Source organism: Natator depressus, chromosome 5 (genome assembly GCF_965152275.1).
Source record: "Natator depressus isolate rNatDep1 chromosome 5, rNatDep2.hap1, whole genome shotgun sequence".
Classification (NCBI taxonomy): domain Eukaryota; kingdom Metazoa; phylum Chordata; order Testudines; family Cheloniidae; genus Natator; species Natator depressus.
Genome location: NC_134238.1, coordinates 80,666,707 through 80,692,334, shown reverse-complemented (window position 1 = coordinate 80,692,334; position 25,628 = coordinate 80,666,707). Strand labels below are relative to the sequence as shown.

The following is a 25,628-nucleotide window of genomic DNA, read 5'->3' as shown; positions in this document are numbered from 1 at the left end:
TGACAAGCTGGGTGGAAGTGATGGCCACAAGAGGACCTTCATGGATAGATGTGTGAGGGAGCATATGGCCAATGGTTTGAAGGGAGGCTTGGTGAGGGCAGATGGCACAAGATTAAGGTCTCAGGGGTGGAGTAGTGGTAAGGACCGGTGGGAAGCAGTTCATCAGGCCCCTCAGAAACCAGGTAGTGGTAGGGTGGGTAAACACCAACTGTCCATCCAGTGGAGGGAGGAAGGCACTAAGTGCCGTGAGGTGGACACAGATCGAGCTGAGTGCGAGGCCTGAGTTCTTAAGCTCCAGGAGATGGCCTAGTGGGGAAGGTGGTGGTGTTGCACCCAGGAAGTGAAGCGCTTCCACTTCATGGCATAGCACATCCATATGGCATCCCACCTGCTGTGCATAAGTACAAAGCAGACGGATGACAAACAGACATTGTCTACGTGTGAGCCCCATCCAAAACCCAGGCTGTCAGCTCAAGCGGGCCTGTGTTGGGGTGTCGAACCCTGCTGTTGTCGTGGGTGAGGAGGCCTGGCAGGGTGGAGCGGCTGATTGGTGAGCGGGCGGACAGTCTGAGTAGATCAGGAAACCAGAACTGTTGGGGCCAGCACAGGGCTACCAGGATGAATGTGGCTTCGTCTCGGGGGATCTTACGCAGAAATCTGAGGGTGGAAGTGGAGTGGAATGGCGGAAAGGAGTACTAGAGGCCATCACCTTCGGAGTCTCAACCCCTCGTCCCCCTGGAGCAGTAGAGGGGAATTTGTGGTTTGCTTGAGTTCCCAGTGAGGCACAACAGATGGAGCAGAGAGTGGGGTCGTGGAGTTCCCACTCATGGTTGAGGTACCAGGTGTGGCTGAGTGCAACTGCCAGGGGGTTCTGGGCCCCCCAGAAGGTATGCTGTGTGGGGCACAATGTAGTGGCAGAAACACCAGTTCCAGAGGTGGATGGCTTCCATGCAGAGTGGCCAGGACCTGGTGCTGTCTTGTTTGTTTGTGTATGCCACTGCGGTGGTGTTGTCCGAGAGAATCTAGACATGTTGATTGTGGAGCGGAGGCAGGAACGTGTGACAAGTAAGGTGGACCATGCACAGCTCCAGAATGTTGATGTGCATGCATGCTTCTCTGGGAGTCCATGTCCCCTGCGTGGCACGGCCATCTAAGTGTGCACCTCACCTTGCCAGGGAGGTATCTGTGGTAAGGGTGGCTGTAAGGATGGAGTGGCAAACAGGGTGCCTCTGAGCACCTTGGCAGGATTGGTCCACTAGGTGAGGGAGGTGCAGACACAACTTGGGACAGTCAACAGGGAGTCCAGGTGGGTGACATAGAGCCTGAAGATTGAGAGGCGCCACAGCTGTAGACAGCGCATGTGGAGAAGAGTGTGTGGTGTCACATGGGTGCAGGCCTCCATGTGGTCGATGAGGCACAGACAATGGCATACTGTTGTGCGCTGGTTACAGTGCAGGGTTGTCACAAGAGCTGTGAGGGTGGCAAAGCGATCTGCTGGGAGGAAGGCTCGCACTGCTATAGACTCCAGGCGCGCTCCAGTTAAATGGATTGTCTGCATCGGGAGAAGAACGGATTTCTTGTCATTGACACAGATGCCCAGAAAGGCAAGGAGCGAGTGGAGCATGGCGACAGCCGCTGCCATCTTGGCAAGGGATAGTGCCACCAGGAGCCAGTCATCCAAGTAAGGGAACGCAAAGTAGCCAGCCGGAAAAGGTGGGCTGCTACAACCACAAATACCTTGGTAAAGAGCCTGGGGGCAAACGCGATGCTGAAGGGAAGAACCTTGAATTGACAGTGATTGTCACCTATGCGGAAGACTTTGTGGTGGGCCGGATGGATGTTGATATGGAAGTATGTGTCGTTCATGTTGAGGGCTGTGAACCACACACACTGGGGGAGTGAGGGAATGATGGATGTGAGCATTATGATACATAACTTAAACTTTCTGATGAAAGTGTTGAATAGGTGGAGATCAAGGATAGGGTGGAGGCCCCTGCTCTTCTTCGGGATGAGAAAGTACAGGGAGTAAAAGCCCTTGCCAATGAAGGGGGCGGGCATGGGTTCAATCACACCCTTCAGGAGGAGGGCATCTACCTTGTGTTGGAAGAGGGTGCATGGGTGAGGCTCCCTGTAGGCATACTAGGGGGCTCCAATAGGAGGGGAAGGTGAGGAACTCTATCGAGTAAACGATCTCCACTTTCCAACTATCCATTGTGGGCCTTAGGTAGTGACGTGGTGGGTTCACAGATCACAACCAATGCATCAGAATTGGGCCTTTGATTGGTGCCGTCGCACGGTGGAGGAGGTGGCCATGGCAGATGGGTGCAGGTGCTTGGGTCTAGAGCACCATCAGGCCGAGTGGGCTGGTATGTTGGGTAGGGGTGCAGGGGACTGGAGAGTTGCTCTTGAGTCCTTCAGGGAGTGCAGAGCTTCGTCCGTTTTGGCGGAGAACAGCTTGTCCTAGTCAAAGGGGAGGTCCTGGATGTTGGATTGGACCTCCCCGGGAAAAACTGAGGATTGCAGCCACACTTCCCGTCGTATCACAATGCCTGTGGCCAGGGAATGGGAGGACATGTCCACCACAGCCTGGAGGCTGACCTTGGCTGTTAGACGGCCTTCCTCCAGCAGGGCCTGGAACTGCTGTCACTAGTCCTGTGTGATGTCCTCCAAGAACTCTGCCAGCTTTGCATAATTATTAAAATCATACTTTGCCAGCAGAGCCTAGTAGTTCAACATACAGAACTGCTGCCCATGAGGTCCAGTCACTTCGCCGCCTTATCTCAATGGGTGGAAGTAGTGTGTTGGTGTGTCTGTTCTGTGGCTGAATGCACTATCAGCGTGGCGGGGGGCATGGGAAAAAAATAGTCATGCCCCATAGCCAGTACAAAGTGTCTATGCTCCCTGCTCTTGAGGCTTAGGATACAGGAGACTGGCATGTGCCACGCTGCCTGTGCAGGTTGCAAGATGGCCTTGTTGATGGGAAGAGCAATGCACGTCGGTCCCCGAGGTTGAAGGATGTCCAGCAGCTGGTGAGGTTGGTCCTGGACCTCCTACAGGGGGATACATAAGTTGAGGGCCCACCTCTGCAGCAACTCCTGGTATTGGTGGAGAGAGTAGAGGGGCTCAGGGCCTCATCCAGAGAAGAGGAGGCCACCATCGGGACCGCGGACACTGGCAGTACCGGGTCATGCTCTAAGTCCTCTTCTAGGACCAAGCCCGGTGGCTCCGGTGGAGGGACCCAGTGGAATGGTGCGAGACCACTAATGGTGGGTACAGCTGGTGATAAGGGTCCCAAGTGGGCCATTCCTTCTATGAGGCTGGGTCCTGGGGGTACTATGTGCCCCAAGGGCACAGACACCACCCCGATGGGATCAAAGCGCAACCTGTCTGGTGTGGCAGATGCGCTTGGGAATCTGAAACTGCCAGGAAACTGGGGAGAGGGACGGCTCTTCCGCTGAGAAGCCCTCTGTGTCCAAAGAGACCTCCGGAAGTGGCAGAGCCATCGGTGCAGGCAGTGCCGCGACCTATGGAGACGGGTCCCGGCTGAGGAGGATCGGTGCATCCGCCAGTGTAAGAGGCTTCAGAGTGAAGAGAAGAGGCAAGGGTGGGTACAGAAGGTCTAAGTGTGCTGCAGGGATCAACGGTTCCACCCATGCCAGTATCCAGGACACATCCCGCTAGCCGCTGAACCAAGAGGGGTTGTGCAGAGCAGAGCCCAGTGATTCCTGCCGGGACTGAGGGGGACGTTATCAGTGGGCTGTCCTACGGCTCAATTGGCACCGAGACCAACGGTGCTGGTGCCTCTCTCTTGCACTTGGTCTTGCCCCCTGCCTTAGGGGGTGGCATGGAGGGGACCTCACACAACCTCTCACGTGACTGGGCCTGGCTCAGGGAGGGAATGCAGTGCATTTTAGCAATGCGCAAAAGAGCTTGTGGTACTCCTTCATCACCTTGTCATGTGTTGGCGGTGCTGGCAGATCCAGGCAGAGGGTAGAGGGTGGCTCGCTGCCAGTGAAGGGCAGTGCAGAGCCTGTACTGACAGTCTGGGACTGGACTCTGCATGAGGCCAGAGCACTTCTTCCACGAGAAACTTGGGAAGTCACAAGGCATGGCTGTCACGGGTCTACAATGAAAAGGACTTTAAGATGTCACAGCGCATTGCAAGGTGAGCCTCTCGCAGACAGTAGAGGCCACGAGTGTGTTCATTGCTCACTGAGAATGAGTGAGGGCACAAGGCGCAGTTTTTAAACCTCTGATTGTTGGACATAGTCCCCCAACTAGGTTGGGGTGGTCCCCATTAAGGACAACTAGCTACATTAACTATTTACATTATTTACAGAACTACTAAAGAAAGAAATGGAACTAGCTATTTACAAATGGACTATTGCTCTCATAGCAACTACGAGTGCAAGGAGAGGATTCCGACTCCAACCATGCAGGAAGAGGGAACTGAGGGCGCATCGCCCTACACGACCTCTTAAAACCTTGCCTGGAGCACGTGACAATGTAAGATGCCCGTGAGGGTCAATGGGCACTACTGCTGAAAAGTTCTGGCTTCAGCTCATGGTGCACAAGAGTACCCACGTTTGGAATACGCATGGGACCATCATTTGAAGAAGAACCTACACTTTTATTTTGCTATACTTCTGACAGATCATAAATACTGCTTAAAAAACGAACTTAACACATTCTGGATTTTTTAACTATGCAGGTCAAAAAAAAGCATTTATTCTTAAATACAAGTCCAAAAGAACCACACACACACATTTACAAAGAACTGAAAATGCTTTCCGACAAGCCAGAGGTTTCCTTACTGCTTTTACATCTATTTTTTGAAAAATACTGTATGAATAATTATGCAAATTGATTTTTTTTAATTCTAAAAAGCCTAAAAAATGATCTTATCAAAAGGCTGCTTTTCACAAACATAACAGCTTTACAAATAATGCACTTTGCGCTATCATTGCCAAAGCAATCAAAGATAAAAGATTTAACAGCCCTGTCATTGGCAAAACGGAACAAAAAATTGAACCACATGTTCATATCTTTGTTTACAATTAGCCTTTCAATTTTACTCCCAAACTGTTTGCAGATTTTTTGACAAATATAATTACAATTCTGCCTTTAAAATTAATTTCACTTAGTCACATGTACTGTCCGTCTCTGTACCATACTGACTTCTAGATAGAATCTTAGAGGCCTTGGCTTCGTGAATGGCTTTATCAAATATCAAGGGTTCACATTGCTGTCAAATTAGAAAGCGTACTTGAGCTGAACTTTTCACCCTTTAAAAATTTTTTTAGCCAAGTCATAGAATACTGACTCTCTTCTGGAGAGCATATATCAGCATTTTTAATTATATAATTATTATTCTCCCTTCAGAATGGCATTCTGAATTATCCATTTCAAACCCCACCTATAATTTATACAATACTAATTTAGAAAAGATAGCTATAACCTTTACATACTCTAGTTACCTAACTCCCTTCTCAGTTCATGAATCTTACTTCTGTAGCACCTACTCCAGTGAGGACTACTCCATAAGCGAGGTACTATTCAGCAGAAAGGTGACCGAATGAGGCCCTTTATTATTTGTTAATTTTTCAAATTGAAGAAGTCCATACCAGTTGTGTATCATGAAGCACAACTTTGCATCAGATTAATTAGGGAAGTTGAATACAGGACTACTTGGATCATAGGCCGTCCATGCAATGGACTACTGCAGACTACTGCAGCCCTGAGGCTTCATGGCAGATAGAATCTCTGTTTCCACTATGCAGACTGAGGGAAGAATCCATCCTTCCCCTGCCCAGCACAGAACTAGCAAGGGGGGAGCTGTGCAATGGAATCAGGATTTCATCTGAAGTAATTATTACAGTGGTAGAATTTAGATTCATATGCAAAATCTAGAAAGGACTATGCAATCACTTATTACTTTTTATCGATAAATACACTATCGCAGAATGGCTGTATGTTGAACAATATTAAAAATAGTAAGCATACCTTGTTGACCATTATCAATATTTGAAGGACGACACTCACTATTAAACGAGACAATCATTATCCTCAGACAAAAACCAAAGAGATGGACCTTTCATCAAGCCCCAAAGGTCAAGAGAATCTGTCTCTGGCTGACCCATTGAGACAGTGAATTCCAGAACCAAAGGGGCTCCACTGAGTAATATCTATCTTAGACACCTACATGGTGCTCATTACTGTAGTATCTGAGTGCCTCACAATCTTTAATGTATTTATTCTCATTACACTCTGTGAGGTAGGGCTATTATCCCCATTTTACAGATGATGAACTGAGGCAGAGCAAGACTAAGTGCCTTGCCAAGGTCACACAGGAAAGTTGTGGCAGAGATGGAAATTGACTCCATGTCTCCTGAGTCACAGACTAGTGCCCTAATCACTGGAACATCCTTCCTTATAGACATCCTCCAGATCTTTAAATTTAGAGTTGCCAGCATATGTGACCCCAGCATATGTGACCCCAGTGAACTTCAACTGCTGTAATGGGACAGATAAAGACAGTGGTCTCTTGAGCCGTCATGATGCAAGCCACGTAGGACTTTACAGATCCAGAGCCAACTCCTTGAATTACATTTAGATTATCAAATAATAACTTTCCACTTACTGACATGCGCACAATACTGATATTTAAAGTTTAAACTGCCTTCCAGTCTCAGTGGGTGGGTGGTTGACTGGATCGGCAGACTCCCTTGTGCTGCCTGGGTGAGGGGAAAGTCCCACCCCTCCCTCAATCCATGTGGCTATGTTCAGCTTGGAGGGGAAGGGAGAGAGTGAGGTTGAGGTGGGGATAGAGTGGGGCACTTGAATCAATCCCTGAGTGCCCAAATGGCTGGTTTAGGGGAAATGGCTACCCAGGATTGGTTGATGGCCTGCCCCCTCTTCACAGTACAGAAACCCCTCTTTGGGCTTGGGAGTCAGCAAAGACAGTCATGCTATCACCTGCCATGCATCCCCATGAGTTAAATGTGGCAGAACTTGGGTCTCCTGGTATACCATGGAAATAGCCTGATCAAACCCACAGGGGCAGCAGAGGTGCAGAAAGGACCTTTCCCTCAGGACAGAATTAACCGTTGCTCTGAGGGGTTTTCCACTTCTTCACAGAACCCAGGAGGCCTACTTGGGTGCGTAGGACTTTCTGAATTGTTGTAGCTTTCAGTTTGGCCCAGTGCAGGGTTATGGTAGGTGTCCGTTGGCTAGCTCCTAAACCTGAGCACAGGGAAATACAGACGGATTTTGTGGAAAATGATGAAATCTCTTGAGATCTAGCAGGGATCATTATCTAGTAAGTATCCCTCATCTCTACCCTCATTTGCTTGCATGAGAGGGGAGAGTGACAAAGGGATCTCAACAGCTGACTACAGGACTGGCTCTAGCCACCAGCAAAGCAAGCACTTGCTTGGGGTGGCACATTTCCAGGGGCGGCATTCTGGCCATCCTTTTTTTTTAAAAAAATCCACCAATGTACGGAAAAAAAATAATACATGAAGATCAAAAAAATCTCCAGTACTGCGATAGGAGCATGACGTGAAAAATATCATGTCACGTTGTGACACAGTCACTCATAATGTGAATGTGCATAAATGTGTAAACATTAACGGTTATTGATTAATTAAATCAGGAATCATGATTACTTGTGTGTACTGTGCCGCCCTATTGGCGCCATTTGCCCCAATTTCCGTGTCACGTCAGTGTCAGTGGTTATACGGCTAAAATGCCGGGACAAAAATGAAAACGATTTTCCGGTGCTGTCTACTGGCAACAAAGAGAGAAACAGCAAAAAATTAGAAAAACTATCTCGTATTTCAAATAAGTATTTTTAAAAAGTCGACAATCAAGGAGAAAGCTCTAAGCAATGCATTGAAAGTGATTATTCATCAACTGATGAAGACCAATCAAACCAAAGATTATCTTTATCAACTGATAAAGATGAACAACAATCCGACCAAAGATTATCTTCACTAACTGATGAAGACAAACAATCACAATCCATCCAAAAATTTACTTCTTCAGCTGAAGAGTCCAGAAACAAAGAACTGTTATCCAAATCTAAAACTGAAGAACAATTAATGGAAGGTGGAGAGACTGACTTAGGATTGGATCCAAGTACATGGCCAACAATAATTACTGCTGCAATGCTAATAATTATTGTGAAAAAGGTCCTTCAAAACTAGATCCTACATCTGAATATCCATTTAATTAGTCGAATTGTCGATTTATGCCATCCAGTTTGAAGAAAAAAATGAAAAATGGGGAATAAATTAATAGATCATGGTTCGTGTATTCACAGACCAAAGATGTATATTTTTGTTTTTGGATGTAGCTATAACTTCCATTGAAGAAAGATTTTATCAGTTGCATGGTCATTATGAAACTTTTGAATTTTTATACAATATTGGAAATATTAAAAATCAGTTTTCCAAAGAAGACCTCATGAAGCACTGCCAAGACCTACATTTAGCGCTCAGTACTGATAACACTGCTGACATCGATGGAGTAGAATTGTATGATGAATTCATAGCTTTATCTGAGCTAATACGTCCCCAAACTTCTCCTCTAAAAGTATTAGAATTTATATCAAGAAATTTTTTTTTCACTCCAAACACTGCTATAGCATTACGCATTCTTTTAATATTACCAGTATCAGTGGCTTCTGGTGAGCGCAGTTTCTCAAAACTGAAATTACTAAAAAATTATTTGAGGTCCACCATGTCTCAGAATCATTTGTCAGAACTCGAATTAATTTAAATTGAAACTACCATTGCAAAAAATTTAGATTTCACTGAATTATTAAAAGACTACACAAGTATAAAAATCAGAAAAATTCAGTTCATATAAACTCTTCTAATTTATGAAAAACTGGGCGCACCGGAAGATACATTACAGTGTATAGTTGAACCCAAATTGTCTGTAATTGTGATTTTGTTAAAATTAAAAGAGTACGCGAGTAGAAAATTGTTTTATTTCACTAACTACAAATTCTCTGTTTTCATTTTTTAAAAAACTGTAAACAGTCAAAACAAAACAAAAACATTGCAAAATGCCAACGTGTGTAAAAGCAAAAAAAAAAAGGGCACGGGGGAGGCCAAAAATGTTTTTACACGGGGCGGCAAAAAACCTAGAGCCGGCCCTGGTTGACTACATGCTTCAGTGACTTAGTGGGCTAGGCCAAGGGTGTTAGACCTCTTGTTGTAAAGCCATGAATATCTACACTGGACCACAGTTTTGTTTGGCAAGGTTTTGGGTGCTGTTCAACCTAGTGTTAATTTAGTTCAGTAAAGTTACAGCCTGCTGCTTAAACCCATGTTCTGTGTGGTGTGTCTTCCTTCCCCATGTATTTGTTCAATCTTTAAATTACACTTAATAACTCAATAATGCTTATGCTGCAAAAGCTATATTGGATATTTCAACTTAAAAGTACCTCTGTCAAGCTTTTGATTAACATATAATGCCCACTACAAGCACCACGTTTTATTTGTATGTCAAATACAAGCGTTGAGTGAATCAACACATTACAAACATAGACGGTAGGAAATTAAAAGGTAAAATGACCTTTAGTTTAAATGAAATGGGACCCTGTGAGAGAGACACAGTAAATGAACTATGGGACACCACTTTTTTATGCACATTTCTGTATTCGTTTCTTTTTTTGTGCAGTGCCACTTGTCTTTTTGACAGTTGTACCCCATTTTCATTTTCTGACTGAAGAACTGTGACTTGAAATTTAAATTAAAAGAAGATCCCATGGTTCCAAATTACAACTTGCCTTTAGCCCCATATTTATTATTTTTCTACAATTTCTCATTTATTTTTCTCTGATTTCTGTTCTTCTTAAATAAAGGGGCTTCATTGATCTTGGAGCCTGAGGCGAGGCAAGGCACAAGGCCATTATATATATATTCATATATTTTATATATATTCATATATGCAATGTAAATATAATATTATACAGTGTAGGTGGGATACCACACCCACCTTCAACAAAGAAGAAACTTGGACACCAGACGAAGGTGCAGCACTGAATATATGGAAAAAGATCCTTCCATACTATAGAGATTCCAATTAAAAGAAGTCATAGTTCACAAACTTCACATTCCCCAATTGGGAAGCTGTCAAAGGTCTTGCATGTCTTGTGTTTGTTTGCACATTTGTGAACACACAGATAACTTATTCAATTAAACTGTTTTCATCTAAAAATATGATCTCATTTACTCTTTCTTTAATGTATTCTGGAGGGAACCAGTCACACTTACTCTATACCTCTGCCAACTAGTGGGTCATATACAAATGTTAATTTCTTTGAATCCCATTGAAAATATGTACAATTCTTTCAAAAAGAATCTGCTGCTCACATAGTCAGAAACATTGGTAATGTAAGTAAACTGAAATTACATTTGAAGTTGCAGTGTTTAATTAAAACTGGTATTTCTGAGCACCTTGCTGAACAGTGGCACCAATTCAGATATTTCTTTGTGTGGAGAATGGAATTTTGGTCCCTCCTCCTGGTAGAGACCTCATTCTGGTCCATGCTTGTTATCCCCAGGGCTCTGGGTCTCCCTCAACCAGAGAGTCTTCCCTCTCACTTACTGGTTCCCTCCAGAATGTTACCAGGACTCAAGTTCTTGGGGGACTCCCCTGCACTCTTCTGTATAGGAGAGACTCCTCGTGTGCCAAGTTGCAATACCATTTGGCCAAGCTGCCCCACTGTCTGGATGAAAGGGCATCCAGGCCAAATTTGAGTGGTGGTGTGATCCTGTGTGCTAGGTCTCCAATGCCACTCATTGAAATTTGTCCGGGCCGCTCCTCTGTCTGCACAGAGGGACTGCTGGGTCAAATTTCAGTGGCATTGCAACAAGACAGCTTGAGTGATGCTCCAGATTGCTCCAGCAGCAGCTGCACTGATTTACTACAGGACCACTGGTTAAAAGTGGTCACACCATATCCTAAGCTCTGCAGCCTATAAAACTTTGAGGAATTGCAAAAACCTTGGGGAGGGCATTCACTTCCCCTGCTCCTCAACTGGCACAACTGAAGAGTGACAGGATTTGTGACCCCAGCTGTAAAGGGAACCCTTGACAGAAAACATAAACCAGTCTCCATCTTATGTTTTAGAAATAGCATAAGGAAATATTTGTTTGTACAACAGGGATTTTTAAAAATATACCAGGAAGTAAAGTTCTTCCCTTGAATGTATATCAATGTATAAACATAATGAAAATGAGTTTATAGCCCTCAACTTTGACTGTGGAAAGCCCAGTGTTATAAATGTTACTGGCAGAGGGTGTACCAGGATTTCTCAGCCTCTGCTGGAGATGGTGCTAGAAGGAGGCCGTAGCCAATCAGAAACCACCATGATAGATAAGAAGGATTGCCTACTTCTTCTAAGGGGGAATTCAGGGTGAAGCTGGAACAAGTGAGAATCTCCTCAGTCCTAACCCAAAGTCTTCGGCCTGGGCCTAACCATCAGATTGCATCTTCAGTTAAGCAGTGTGACAAACTGATTATTTTCGTTGTGAGATTTAAAGGCCCATGCAGCTAAATTTTGAGTTTAATTGTACTTAACTGTTAAAGGACCACTAAAAAGCTCACTGCATGAGATGCTTTGCTCTTGGCAAGCTTTGACAGTCACCTTTGAGTAACCAATTCATCAGAATAAATTTGTGAGTGACCTCAGAACTTCAGCACTTAGCAAATCAAAAAGGTTATTTTAAGATGTAGGTACATAATTCTTTCTGACATGGATGATTGCTGTTAATATGAATGATTCTGACATTTTCTTTTAATGTTGCATTATAAATTGCAATAAAGCATTTCTAAATGATCTCACACCTCAGAATGAGTTTTAATACGCAATAATTATTGCATGAGTAAGTCATATGTTTATCAACAGTTGATTATTTTAAAAATGGCTTTTGTAACTTAATTCCTCAAGTTAATTTCTTTGAAGAAAATACAACATGACAAAATTTAAAGGAAATTCAGTATAATAGCAGCTATCATCCACATTCCTAGCACAGACTCGGGTAGAATATTTTCTTTTCTGGGCCGTCAATATTTTGTGCTAACTTTAGCTTCACAGATATCATAAACATTTGGTATCACTCTTTCCTTGGTGAGTGCACACTTCAAGGTAATAAGGAACATTGTTTCATTGTACCAATGCATGCAATATTCCAAATGGTTGCTGTCTAGATTTATAAGAAACTGACCCAAGTCCAAAATATGCATTAGACATTGGATTCTGCCAAATCCAGCACAGGGTATCTAGGGTGTCTAAATGTTAAAGCCACGCTCCTCCATTTCTCTGAAATCAATGCCAGCTACAGGATCGCCACTGTCTCTTCAACTGTGTAACTGAACGTGTAACCAAAGTATGCAAGTTTTAACATCTTGATGATGTTCCGCTAGAAATGTGTGCTTATGGCAGACTTTACACTATTTCTTTTTGCATTTGTGCCATTGATATTTCATTTTATGGAAGATGTGTTCATTGGGAAGGTCAACTTCAATATAAAGATGAGACAAAAGCCTCTGGACATACGTGAAACTGCTATTAGCATGATGGAAGAGCAGTAAAATTTAAATGATTCAATATGGAACTTATTTTTAAGCTTGAGCCTGATGAATTATAATTTTCTTTTTTTATATTGCTTTCTAAATGGACATTATGATATTGGATCGAATACATAGAACTACATCACAAGTTAAATGGGTTATAGTTTACTTTTACCTTCATCTATAACAGCCTGCCACTGGAATACATGCTTCTGATATGAAGGTCTGACAGCGAAGGCCTGACATTGCCAGTCCCTGAATGTAGGCATTCCAGCAGGACAAGAAGGATTCTCACATATTTTGTATTGTATTCTGGGTCCATGACAATCTCCTTCAGGACCTGGCCTAGAGAAGATGGAACAGACATGTCTTTTATTTGTTGGTGACATTCTGCTAAATTCTGAAAACAGTCCACGTCATTCAGTCTATATAAAAAGTTGCTTTAACAAACAGACATCTTTTGATGAAATACATTGTTTATCTTAAAAACACATTTAAAAAATCACCAACTACAAAATGAAACTTAAAAAAACTTTGACTTCTGTTTTTCATCAATTCTGTTAAGAAAGATACACAAATTCCAAATTTTCATTTACACCTAGGAACAGATGAAGAGGGAAGTTCAGCCCAGGTATTCAAGACAGGATATTATAGACCTCCAGCTGCTTTTTTCAATATAATTCAGGTGATTTTTTTCAGCTCCTGATTGAGCCAAAGTTGAGTCTAAATCATCAAGGAATGGGCACAACACTTGCATGTACTTTAAATTTACAGCTTTCTGCAATTTACTGGTGCACTGTTACAGTTTTCGAGTCCAATCCCCCCCCCCCACCACCACACACACACACTTTCTTCTGGCCTTTCAGTTGTTCCTATGGGTGCTAATTACGGAAGAGCAATAGCAGACTGCAGAAACTGGAGAGTATGCAATTATTGGAAAATCTTGCCTGGAAAACTAGTGAAAATGAAATTCAGACATCCCTAAGTGCTGGAAATAGCTTACAGGCATCTTATAACACAGCTAGAAGTGACATTCACATGAGAGGGAGCTCGGGAAGAATTTTGCACACAGCAAAAAAGGCTTTTCTGTCAGAATACCTTCTTCAGTACACCCATTTCCATGTTTTCCTCATCTTCGATTTTACAAACTCCTCTGTCCATTTACCTCTATCTCTAGTATGTTTCTCCTCTCTTTTTCTCCATCGTTTTCTGTCTTCCCACTTATGTTACCCATTCCTGTTCTCACTACTTCCCTCCCCACTATTTCTCTTCTTATACTCCTTTCCTACCAAGGGAAAATGGTGTTGAGCAATTGAGAGGGGACAATATTTTTTTAGCCATAGGTTTAGAGTTCTGGGGTGAAATCCTGGCTCCAATGAAGTCAGTGGTTAAACACTCCTTGCCTTCAATGTGGTAACTTTTTTTGTTTGTTTTTGTTCATACCTATTTAACTTAAATGCTTGTAAAAACTGTTGAGAGGAAAGATCTCTCTGTGAAAGGTATAAGCATCTGTCCAATTGAGGGTAAGACAATTCCCAGTCCAGTTCTCATCTCCTTCAAAGACTCCTCCAGCAAACACATGGAGGACAAGACCTAATATTCTGGATATTTTTTTCAGGTGAAAAAAATTTAAAAGGCCTGAACTCACTTATTTTTTCCTTTGTAGGTCACCTTTAAAATAAACTTGTATTCTTTGATACAGTACTTCCAGAAAACTTTACAATAGGTCCAACTTTGCTGCTCTCACTACACTTTTGCACCGCGGAAGCTGGTGATAGCAACAATGAAGACCAAGCTTCCCCTCACCCCGTTATAGTTATCATAAGCAGAGCTGTGCAAACAATCAAAAATGTTTTTCATTAATATTTGTTTGATTTTAAAATGAATTGTTTCAACTATGTTTGTTCCTGGTATATTTGCTATTAACAAACATTCTCGTAAATGAGTTTCCTGTCAGGAATGTTCATGGAAATAACAAAATGTAAGTGACTACTGGAAAATATTTAGGGAGTGTGAACTTCTGTTTGTAAAGTTTTGCAACAGAAAGCTCATGGTAAAAGATCTCTTCCCTGGTTGGATGAGCAAAAACATAAAAAGTGGTCTGTGTATGCAATCAAAAGTAAAAAAACCAGCTCAAATCTCAGATATTGAGTTCTCACAAAGAACTGACTGTGTACAATCTCCAGAGGAAGAATAGTTTGCCAAAATTAGTCAGAAAATTAGTTTGAAAAACAAATAGCTTACACTTTTATTTTAGTTATGTCCTCGTAGAAACAGAGGAAAAAATAATATAATAATTTATTCACTCTGAATTTTTTTTTAGGTCTCATGACAAGTTTACATAAATAAATCTCCTGCTGTTTCTTAGCAAGACAAACTCATGTGCCCCATTTTTTTGGAGGAAGGTTGATCTTCCCAAACCCTAGAAATCTCCTATTTCCCATTATTCAGTATTTATGGAAAAAGAAGAATTGTATACATTTAGCACAGCTGTGTATGACCAGGTTTGACTACAGTTAAACATTACTGAGAAATTCTATAGCACAGAAAAGGAAAATGGAACTTTTTTTACCCAGTGCATTCGCGCTGTCGACTGCTGATTCCAGTGTTGCAAGTTCTGCTGCAAGCGCTCCATGTGCTCCACTCCCCGTCCAGATATTCAGGAAAAGATGTTCTACTGGTACATTCTCCAGCCTTACACCACTATGCCAAAAGTCAACTCTCAGGTGAATAAATCAAGGCACATCCAAAATAACTCATTGTCTTCCATTTGCACTGGTAGCACAGCATAAGCAGGGCTTATTGAACACACTCTTAAAAACATCAAGCCAAAGAAAATACTGGGAATTTAGGGCCTGTTCGAACTCCCCTTAAAATCAATAGAATTTTTTCACTGATGTCCATGATAGTTTCACTTGGTCCTTACTGCATAAAACACGCCATTATCGACTTCAAGATCATTTGGCTTACCCTACCATTCAACTATTCCAAAAAAGCACTGAAGTGAGGAGGATGAAAGTCAATACAGCTGAGAGATAATCCATATCTATCTATATCAGTACACTTATATGAAGTGCTGGGCTTGATGTATACATTCACATGTGTTTCTGCAATTTATAATGAAAACTGATGTAATGTAGCACACAAATTTTAGGGTAAGTGGGACTTTATTGATAATGGGAGGTAGGAATGCCCTGCTTAGCTTTCAGAATATTTTGGATGGAATCCTGGCCCTCGTAAAGTCAATGGAAGTTTCAATAGGGCCAGGATTTCACCTGTTGTATTTCTATACATATACATCATTTGCTAGGAGAGGACAACCACAATTCTCCTCTCATTTATCTGCTGTGTAATAAATACACTGTAACAGTAAATCATCCGTTAGATTTAGCTTTCAATTTTAGTTTTCTAAGTAGTGTCCAGCTGCCATGGAGATAAGCACATTACAAGTGTATATATATAACTTTGCAGAGTAGATAAATGGAATACCCCTCCACCCACACACACTTAAAATACACACACACATATAATGTGCCTATCATCATGGTATCTGGGCACCAGTGGCAAAACTAAAATTCAGAGCAAACTTTTTCAGAAATAGGACCTCAATATTTCACTCTCCAGGAATGAACATTTTGGAACAAGTTATACACTTGATAGGGTGCATATGATAGGATGCAGCCTTTGTGTTTATTAACGTTTGATCTTTTAGTATGGGTCTTCAGAACTGTATCCCTTCCATCTTATGAAGCTAAATGTTCAAAGGGGACATGTTTGGGCAAAAATGAACTTTTTCACAAAACTAGTAATTTCTGTGCTACTGTCTGAAGATAGCTCAGAAATCAATTTAGGAAGCCAAAGTTATAATTCACTTTAGAAGAAATAATATGTGCTCTTGAGCTTCCTGAGAAATCACAAGGGAGTTGTCTGGTTACACACCTTTCTGCTAATTCAGAAATACAAATGAAAATCCATCATCCAGTGCATCATGTGGATTTGTGACCTTCACTGGGGGATTTGTGGGATTACACTCATTGAGAAACAGTTTTTCCTTTATGACAGATATAATATTGATAATATTCTTTACTTAATTGTTTCAGAACACTATCATGTGTGTGAGAAACATAGTCGCATAGAAATTAGTGGTACATGAGAGGTGTACAATGTAGTAAAATAAAAGGCTTGCCACAGGCTAACTTTGAAAAAAGGTAAAATCTGCATATCACAAAACATAAATAAATCCCTTCTGCAAAATGCAGTAATAGATATTGTTCAGCTATACAAGAGGGGGCAAGTACAGATAACAGTTAATAACTTTTCTTTTATCATCTTTTCAGTAGTGTATGAGCAATTTGTACTAATGGTACTCTCCATGACAAATACAAACATCAATACTCAAACCAGTACACTTTTACCTACTAATAAAAAGTTGTATAAACTTCTTTTTAACTGTACCCACAGTAGTGTATTTGCTGGATTCTATGGTTCAGATCCAAAGCTGATGTAAATTTACTTAATCCCCATTGACTTAATGGGGATGTTATGCTAATTTATGCCATCTGAGAATCTGGCCCAGTATATTTTGTAATTGTACCAGGTACAAAATAATAAGAATAGGAATAGCATAATGACTACTGAATTTCAGTGGCATCAGTGACTCATCAAATATTTCTTTTCATTCTGAGTACTGAGCTAATGCCCTAGAAAGCTGTCAATGTATACTGTGCTTCTGGAAAGGACATTTTTCAGATGAAACACACAAAGGCCTTGACTATCTGTGGTCATGAAATATCTGTGTAATTTAGCACAAGGTTACTTTTGTTACTCCCAGGGTAATTCCCAGTTGGGGGTAATCTTAAATTTCAACTTAAATTTTGTCACTTTCTGTCCTAAAGTGTTGTGCAGTGATGTTGGTGGAGTTATACCATATGGTTATAACATCCTGGGATGACTGCATTTCTGTTAGATTAGCAACTTCTATATATGAAAACTGAAATGCTTGGGGATGCCTCTGGTTAAAAATGCCCATGTACATATAAATAGGCTTGGGATAATTCAATTTTTTAATATAATTTTGACAGATAATATTGATGTTTATTTTTAAGCAATTTTAGATATTTATCAATTATAAATTTTCACGGTGTGCAGAATTATGGGTGAAGCACTTTCCCCCCAATTTTTACCTATTTAAACGTTCATTGTTGCAGGAAACTATGGGGAGTCAGACAATAATTATTTAGTGGCAGTAGATGTTGAGATTCAAAACATTTAAAGTTTTATAATCATTAAAACACAAATTGTCAATGTCACATGTCAAAATATACACATCAATATCCTTAAATCAAACTCTAATACATTTTCAGGCACCATTTTTCTTACTTTGCCTATCTGTAAATTTCAGTTATTATTAATGGAAATACGTTTTCATCTGTGCATGTGTACAATGAAATTAACATTTACTGACATATACCAACAAAAATCTAATCCTTCCAAGCTTACATATAAAGGTAGATATATTACCATAGATATATGGGTTAAAAGGGACTCTCCAGGGACTGTATCTGCACTAGGTAGAGGCTGAGGAATGCTCACAAATCATTCACTTACAGAACAATTTAATCAGGATGAGCATGAAACAAGACAGACTGAGTAAATGAAATCCCCATCATCTCCTAAATGAAGGAATGTTGTACAACAATACAGCACTGTCATGCTCTGAGCAAAACAGAGTAGGACTGACTAATGAATATGAAACTCATCTTGGACCGTGACAATGGAAAGAAGAAACTTTCCTAGTCCAGTAAAATAATTATGATGTTTCAGGGATGTCTGCTTACTTCATTCTGCTAGATGTGTCTTTCACCCCACACTGCTCCTTGTTCTAGACCTAGTCTCCTCCTCCTGCCCATCTTGCCTCATTATCCCAATCCAAGTCCCTCTACCCTTAGCTCCATATGACAGTCTCTCCCCATGTCCCTCGGCTCCACATCCCAACCCCCATGCCTAGCTCTTTGTCCCAGTCTTCCCCCAACACCTGTGGCCCCTTGTCCCAGTGTCCCCACAGCAACCCTCCATGCTTGGACCACTCAGCATTCCAGTCATGCTCCATTTCTCCATGCTCCATGCTCCATGCTCCATTTCTCCATGCTGCCTTGGCCCCACATGGTAACACTGAGAGCACCAGATAGAAAGGCTCTTTTCCACTGTCCAGTGCTATAGCAGCCCCCGGCTGCTCGAAGGAGGAATTGCTGAGAATGTTCTGCTCAGCCCTTGCAGCATGCTCAGTACAGAGGGAATTTAGATGCTAAATGCTAACAAATCTCTACTGAGCACATGAGATCTGGGATTTTTAGAGGCACATAGTTTGACCAAATTTGAGCCGATTTTGATGAGGATGGCAATAGGCACATCCCTTGTACCAGTGACCCCTCTGACAAATTGAAATTCCCTGTTTCAAAGAATAGAGGCTCTACAGCTTATCCGTTAAATAGTTGCAAGGATTCTTTTAACAAAGGCAAAACAATGTATTTTTCCTAATTTTGTTCTGAGAACTGGCTAAACCATTTTTGCTGAAATTTTCCAAAAATATTTAACATGAGGTAGACACCTAGCATGGAAAATTTCATTCTGAACAGTTAAAGGTTGGCAAAGTTATAAGCAACAGAAAATAAGGTCTTACAGTGGAAACTGTCAGGCAACATTAGTATAGCTGATCCTGCACCACTTATAATATAGCCTTAAGGCTCTCTCCTCTCAATGCATGATGGATTTATACATATATTTCTCTTTTCTCAGAAAAGAATGCTACCTTTATCAAGAAATAGTAGTAGTTTTAAAATATTAAATAGGCTACACAAGTCTAGTTTGCCAGTATCATTAGGGTACACAATCTCATTATTCCAATGGAACAAAAATAAATAATGGTTTGTTCCCAATGTACACCACTGATACTATCTGCATACTTTATCTTATTCTGTTTATGATTTTGTTTGGTTTTTAGATGACGAAAACTGTCCTTGGCTCAATGCTTTATGATTCAAAGAGCAAATTATCCCTTAGGGAGACTGCACGGGGGCTGGCAGTGTAATACCACAAGAAAAGCAAGATATATGAATGTTTCTGTGCTGTTTATTACTTTTTTCTAAAAAGAGAGTTGGCTTACATACTTGGCCTCCATTTATTGTGATAGCACACATTTGGCAAAGGCCCTCCGAAGCATAAAAGCTGTTGATGGACATTTAACAGAAGTCTCACTTTAAGTGACCATTTCATTTCTTTGTTGATGAGTTCTTTAGGAAATCTGTCATTCTTTTAGGTGCTCTGACACTTTAAAACTTCTTTGAAATAAACCTCTTCTGTAGTAATTTGTATACAGTAATTCTGTACTGGTTCTTTGCATGAAATTAATTCTAGTAAGTAGTGTTTGTGAGTGTCTGAAAATTCATATTTCAGCTTAAAAATAAAGTACTGAAACAATGCAACAATGACATTCCATTGATAAAATATATTACAAAAAGCAGAATTAGCTTTAAACAAAAATGGTGCAAATGTGAAAACATATTTTGGCTTGGTTAAGTTAGAGATTTTTCACTCTTCATAGGGATAAATACCTTTTCCCCACACACAAGCAAGCTGCTGATCTACACAAATAACTATTTAATTAGGCAAATGCATATGAGTATTCTCCCCATCCCCAAAATATTCATACTGTATATAGAAAAAACCTATTTTTCTGATGCTAATCAGAATAAAGAGTAACTGTAATGGACTCTTTCAAACGTCTATTAATCTCCTTTCTAAAACTGTTATATCTTCAGTATAATTATATTTTATTTCAGGTGTGCACAGTAAATAGGGGCATATAGATGATCAAATCTGTTTATTTGAAAACCTGAGACACTACTGATAGGGAAAATCTAAAGATTATTCACTGGTACATTTTATATTTTCCCTTTATGTTAAACATAAATGACACTCAATTATATATTGCCAGTCAAAATAGTGTTTTGGTGTTGAGGCTGGTAATTTATGTTAAAATATTCAAAAATGACCCTACAGTTATTATATAGTTTGTATAAGGTCCACAGAACTGGATAGTGTTCATATTACATTTTTTTCTGTAGTGAAATTCATTTGTATAGTGACATTGATTTATTTATATTCTGAACTGTTGTGAGAAACCAATAAAGACATGCTAAAACTATGAAGTGTATTTGCATATATAGTGATAAAACTATCCCTATTGTATACTATGTTAATGTTATATTAATAACAGTTATTCCCAGAAATATCTAGTTATATACTGTCTTTCCTAAAATTTACAAATTAAAATGATTCATCTCATATTTAAAAGTAATGTGTGTGCAATTTTTCAGAAGCAATTTCCAAAATTTAATCACAATAAATTAATTGCTGCACTACTTCCATTAGTTACAGTAGGAAAATCAGTGGTCATACCTTTCCAGTGTCACAGTCTGTTCCATCCATTGGTGGATCCAGTTTAGTTCTGCACTCCTTCTCACCTTCCACTTTACACCACAACCCAGTGCAAATAACATGCTGAAAAACAAACATACATTGCTAAGGACAGAGGACTTAAATGACTGTATATATGTAGTCCATTAATTTCATCAGGAAGTTGCTGGTTTGGTGGTACTGAAGTATATACAGAATTAAACATCAATAAAAATTGTGGAGATAGTATGCAGCAAATCCTGGATGCACTCCCCTTGGGCATGGACACAGTGGAACAAGTCCAGTTGTGCTGTTGGAGTGGGGGACGGATTCCAGGAGCCTGTGTACAGGGTCACAACCCTTGAATGTTGTCAGACTGATACAGGTAGGGCTTTGCCAGGCAAGGTGGATCTACCACTATATTGATCAATTGACTTAGAGGTAGCTGTAGATGGTGTGCTACAGCCACAGTCTGAAATGAGGACTCTGTTTTCACCCACCAGCGCATAGCTCAGCTACTGGACCTATGGGCTGGAGCCCCATAGTGCATATGGACAAAAAACAGGTAGGTAAAAGGGGGAATAGTGATATACTTCTTTCTCCACAAAACTCAGAGCTTCTTAAGAATTAAGAGAGCTAATAGTTTATTCCATTATTATTTTACCACTCATTCAAGCATGGAAAGAAAGAAAACTAGCACTGTCATTAGAAATGAAAGTATGCCTTAGAATTCAGTGAAGTGTTAGGTTGTGTGTGTATATATATATATATAACTTGTCAGTTATGTTCACTAGAGGGCTTGGAGAATGAAGTATAATAGATTTTACTTAAAGGTGTAAAACTGAAAAGCTAAATGTGTGGGGCAACCAAGTTAGTAAGCACATTTAAATAGTTTTTCCTGATATTGTAAAATTAATCTAATACTTCCTAGTTTGAATCATTTTAGAACACCACAGAATCTACTGCAGTGACAATCTCAAAGAATGATCTATTTTGGTAGCTCTCCAACAAACCAGAATATGCCAGGAAGTCTTCACAGATGAAAATAAAAAGAATTTTTAGGTTAAGTAAAATTTATTTTCCTACTGAATATCCCACACGGGTCAATAGGGCATTCAGCTCATAAATGCTTATGTCAATTTTAATTTTAGCTTTGCAGTTCACCCTTAAATTAAATATGAATTTTCTAACACAGTCGAGACTGAAGTGAGTTTTCAAAACCCAAGTGAATATTTGTAAAACTTCTGCTATTGCTTGAATAATATAGAAAACATTTATTCAGACACTATTAGGCTCCCTGATGACTTCCTCAAATGTTCCCTGTTCACTCCATCCCAATGGTTCCTGCTTCCTGACGTACTTCCATTCCTTCATAATCCTCTCTCCCTTGGAAGCAATTCAATACTCAACTGAATCTTGCATTCACATAGAATGGATATCAAATAAGATAACAAGGCAAATTATAATGGTTTTTCACTAAGGGGTCATAAAATGTTAAATGTTATAGATGGAAAGAACAGTTGGTCCTTCAGTCCATCCTCTAGCTTCAGGAGAGGACAGTTTTTATTTTTCCCTGAAAGGAAGTCCAGCCATGAACATTGCTGCCTATTGTAATTCCTCAATCACTCCCGGAAGCCTCTTCTATTTGTCCCTACAGAGAAATTACAAGGCTGCCTTATCCTCAAGAGAGAGGAATCAAGTTCAGAATTGTAACTTCCTTCCCCCTCTCCCTATTTTGTCCCCCCCCTTTACCTGGAAACCAGATGAAAGCGAACAGGGCCAGCTGTGGCTGGATCACTGCCTGAGGGTTATTGCTTGTGCAATCTGATGCCCACAAAATATGGACAGTGCAGGGGCAAGAAGGATCAGGAGACACAGGGGGATAAAAGAAACAGATCAGCACCAGGTTCTCAGAATCCAGGGCCACTAGTAGACAAGATGTGCTCTGTCTGTCTCAAATTCTTTATTATGCTGGCAAAATTGAATAATAGTTTCTGGTCTTTGATATGATGCATGAAAAATGTGTTTATATTATGTTTTCTAAATGAAATGATACCCTGAAAAAAACCTCATTGTAAGGGAAATATCATTTAATAAATGTTTGTATCTGGGCCAGGGCATAGGAGTACCTACAAATGTCAATGTGTGTCTAGTATGTAAAGATGTCAGTAGTAATATCTTACAAAATGAAGAGACTTATGTCAGTAGGTCAGAGAATTGTACAGAAACAAAGGTCAGGATGACAATGACCCAAATTCATCCCTGGTGTATTGCCAATGGACTTACACCTAGGAAGAAACTGACCTAATAAGACATCATATGTTTATAAATAACTCATAAAAACTCTAAAAGAATGTTAGAGCTGGCCCTAGCCTAAATACTTATCCATCTTACAATGTAATTTGTTTTATGGTTTAAGGTCCAAAGAGAAAACCTAACTTTGCATTTCTAAAACTAAGTTTTAAGCAAGCTTTTTTTTAAGCTCATAACTGTAAGGGAAGCACTAAAGTTAGGAACAAGCATTCCAGGCCAATTCCTGAAGACTATGCCGATAAGGCAGCCATCAGGCCTTCTGCTGTTATAGTCCTATTCCAAGTAAGAAATGGGAGAAAAGGGAATAGTGAGCTCAGTTCAACCTCACTGGAGCACGGATATAGGTAAACTGACAATAACAATGAAATCAAAACAAGACTTCCTATACCGTTCATAGCTCAGATAAGAGCCTTATTTGTATTTTATATCCTGGATCCACATACCTAAATGACTACATTGGAGGAAACAGTTCTCCAAGATTTCAAGATACAAAATCCAAAGTCCTTCCCTTTTAGAGAATCTTTTACCCCTTTTAACTTTCAGCTTGTAACCAAAGAACTTCAAATACATAGGAATGCAAAGCTGGCTGACATTGACCATAAATCATAAAAGATTGACTTCCAATCATAAAAGATGTATGATCACATTTACATAGGTCTTTTTGGTGCCTAAATATGCAGATGGGTTTCTAGTTACAAAAATACCTAAGCAGCTTGTAAGTCAATGGCAGTTAGGTGCCTATCCAGTTTAGATGCTTTTTAAAATCTCACTTGATGTCTACCTGCCTCTAGGCACCTAAATACCTTCGTAAATAGCCTGTGGCCCTTAACCCCCACCACCTAAACTTATCTTAGAGAGAGGATGTAACCAATTTAGATGGCCATTGCACCTAAAATCAACTCCTAGGTTCACTCCCTTCCTTTTCACTACATTTTTTATAAGAGGTAAACAAATTACTAAGCACATTTACATTAGAGAAAAAGAACACACACACACACAAAAGTTTGATGTATTCTAACTGGGAATTAGGATACATTAAGATGACTCTGATATTTAACTCTACCTTTGGGCCTTTATCAAAGGCCCTTATGAACTGACCAACCCAAGAACACACAGGCCTCCGATAATGCCTAATATTGGCAGAATTGTCAATTGTCTCTCTTGCCCACTAAGCTTCACCAAAGATGTCAGGTGATCTCCTGTTATTAAAGCCACATAGATGGCTTTTTTAGCTCTATGCCTGTTTTCAGCTACCAAGACCAGTCTCTCATCAGCCACTTCTTTAGAAACTGGCCCAGATTTTAAATCAAACAAATTCTCTCTTATTCTTACCTACTTATTAAAAGGTAGGTAGAGTATTAGTGCCTTTGGCAGCCACACTAGAAAATCATTTGGTTTCATATACAGATTTCTTTAAATTTGATTTAGAAAATCAAAGTTTTTTTTAAAATGCACAAACCCACACAATTATGTGATGGTATTATAAACATCTTAATAGATCTGAATACCAAAAATACATTGGTCATTCTGAATTTAGCTGACAGAAATGTTAAAACAAGTTGGTAATGTTGCATCTCCTAATGTATCGATACCTAAATTCCATGCAAGTTACAAGAGTAGTCTCATTAACTTCAGCTCAAGCATCTTTTAAAGGAAAATCATGCCTCACCAATCTACTAGAATTCTTTGAGGGGGTCAACAAGCATGTGGACAAGGGGGATCCAGTGAATATAGTGTATTTAGATTTTCAGAAAGCCTTTGACAAAGTCCCTCCCCAAAGGCTCTTAAGCAAAGTAAGCTGTCATGGGATAAGAGGGAAGGTTCTCTCATGGATTGGTAACTGGTTAAAAGATAGGAAACAAAGGGTAGGAATAAATGGTCAGTTTTAAGAATGGAGAGAGGTAAATAGTGGTGTCCACCAGGGGTCTGTACTGGGACCAGTCCTATTCAACATATTCATAAATGATCTGGAAAAAGTATTAACAGTGAGGTGCCAAAATTTGCAGATGATATAAAACTACTCAAGATAGTTAAGTCCCAGGCAGAGCGCAAAGAGCTACAGAAGGATCTCTCAAAACCGGATGACTGGGCAACAAAATGGCAGATGAAATTCAATGTTGATAAATGCAAAGTAATGCACATTGTAAAACATAATCCCAAGTTTCAGAGTAGCAGCCATATATAAAATGACGGGGTTTGAATTAGCTGTTACTACACAAGGAAGAAATCTTGGAGTCATTGTGGATAGTTCTCAGAAAACATCCACTCAATGT

The 25,628-nt window shown here is 40.4% G+C and overlaps 1 protein-coding gene across 1 annotated transcript in view; it reads right to left on the bottom strand.

Annotated features, from left to right (window-relative positions):
* The window catches only part of ADAMTS19 (ADAM metallopeptidase with thrombospondin type 1 motif 19), a 271,324-nt gene that overhangs the window by 67,300 nt on the left and 178,396 nt on the right, over positions 1–25,628 (bottom strand). Inside the window, exons 11-13 of the mRNA XM_074953075.1 lie at positions 21,046–21,147; positions 15,161–15,291; positions 12,764–12,933 (exon numbers count right to left, since the gene is read on the bottom strand). Of these exons, the coding sequence (XP_074809176.1) occupies positions 12,764–12,933; positions 15,161–15,291; positions 21,046–21,147 (403 nt within the window). The remainder of the gene's footprint in view (positions 1–12,763; positions 12,934–15,160; positions 15,292–21,045; positions 21,148–25,628) is intronic.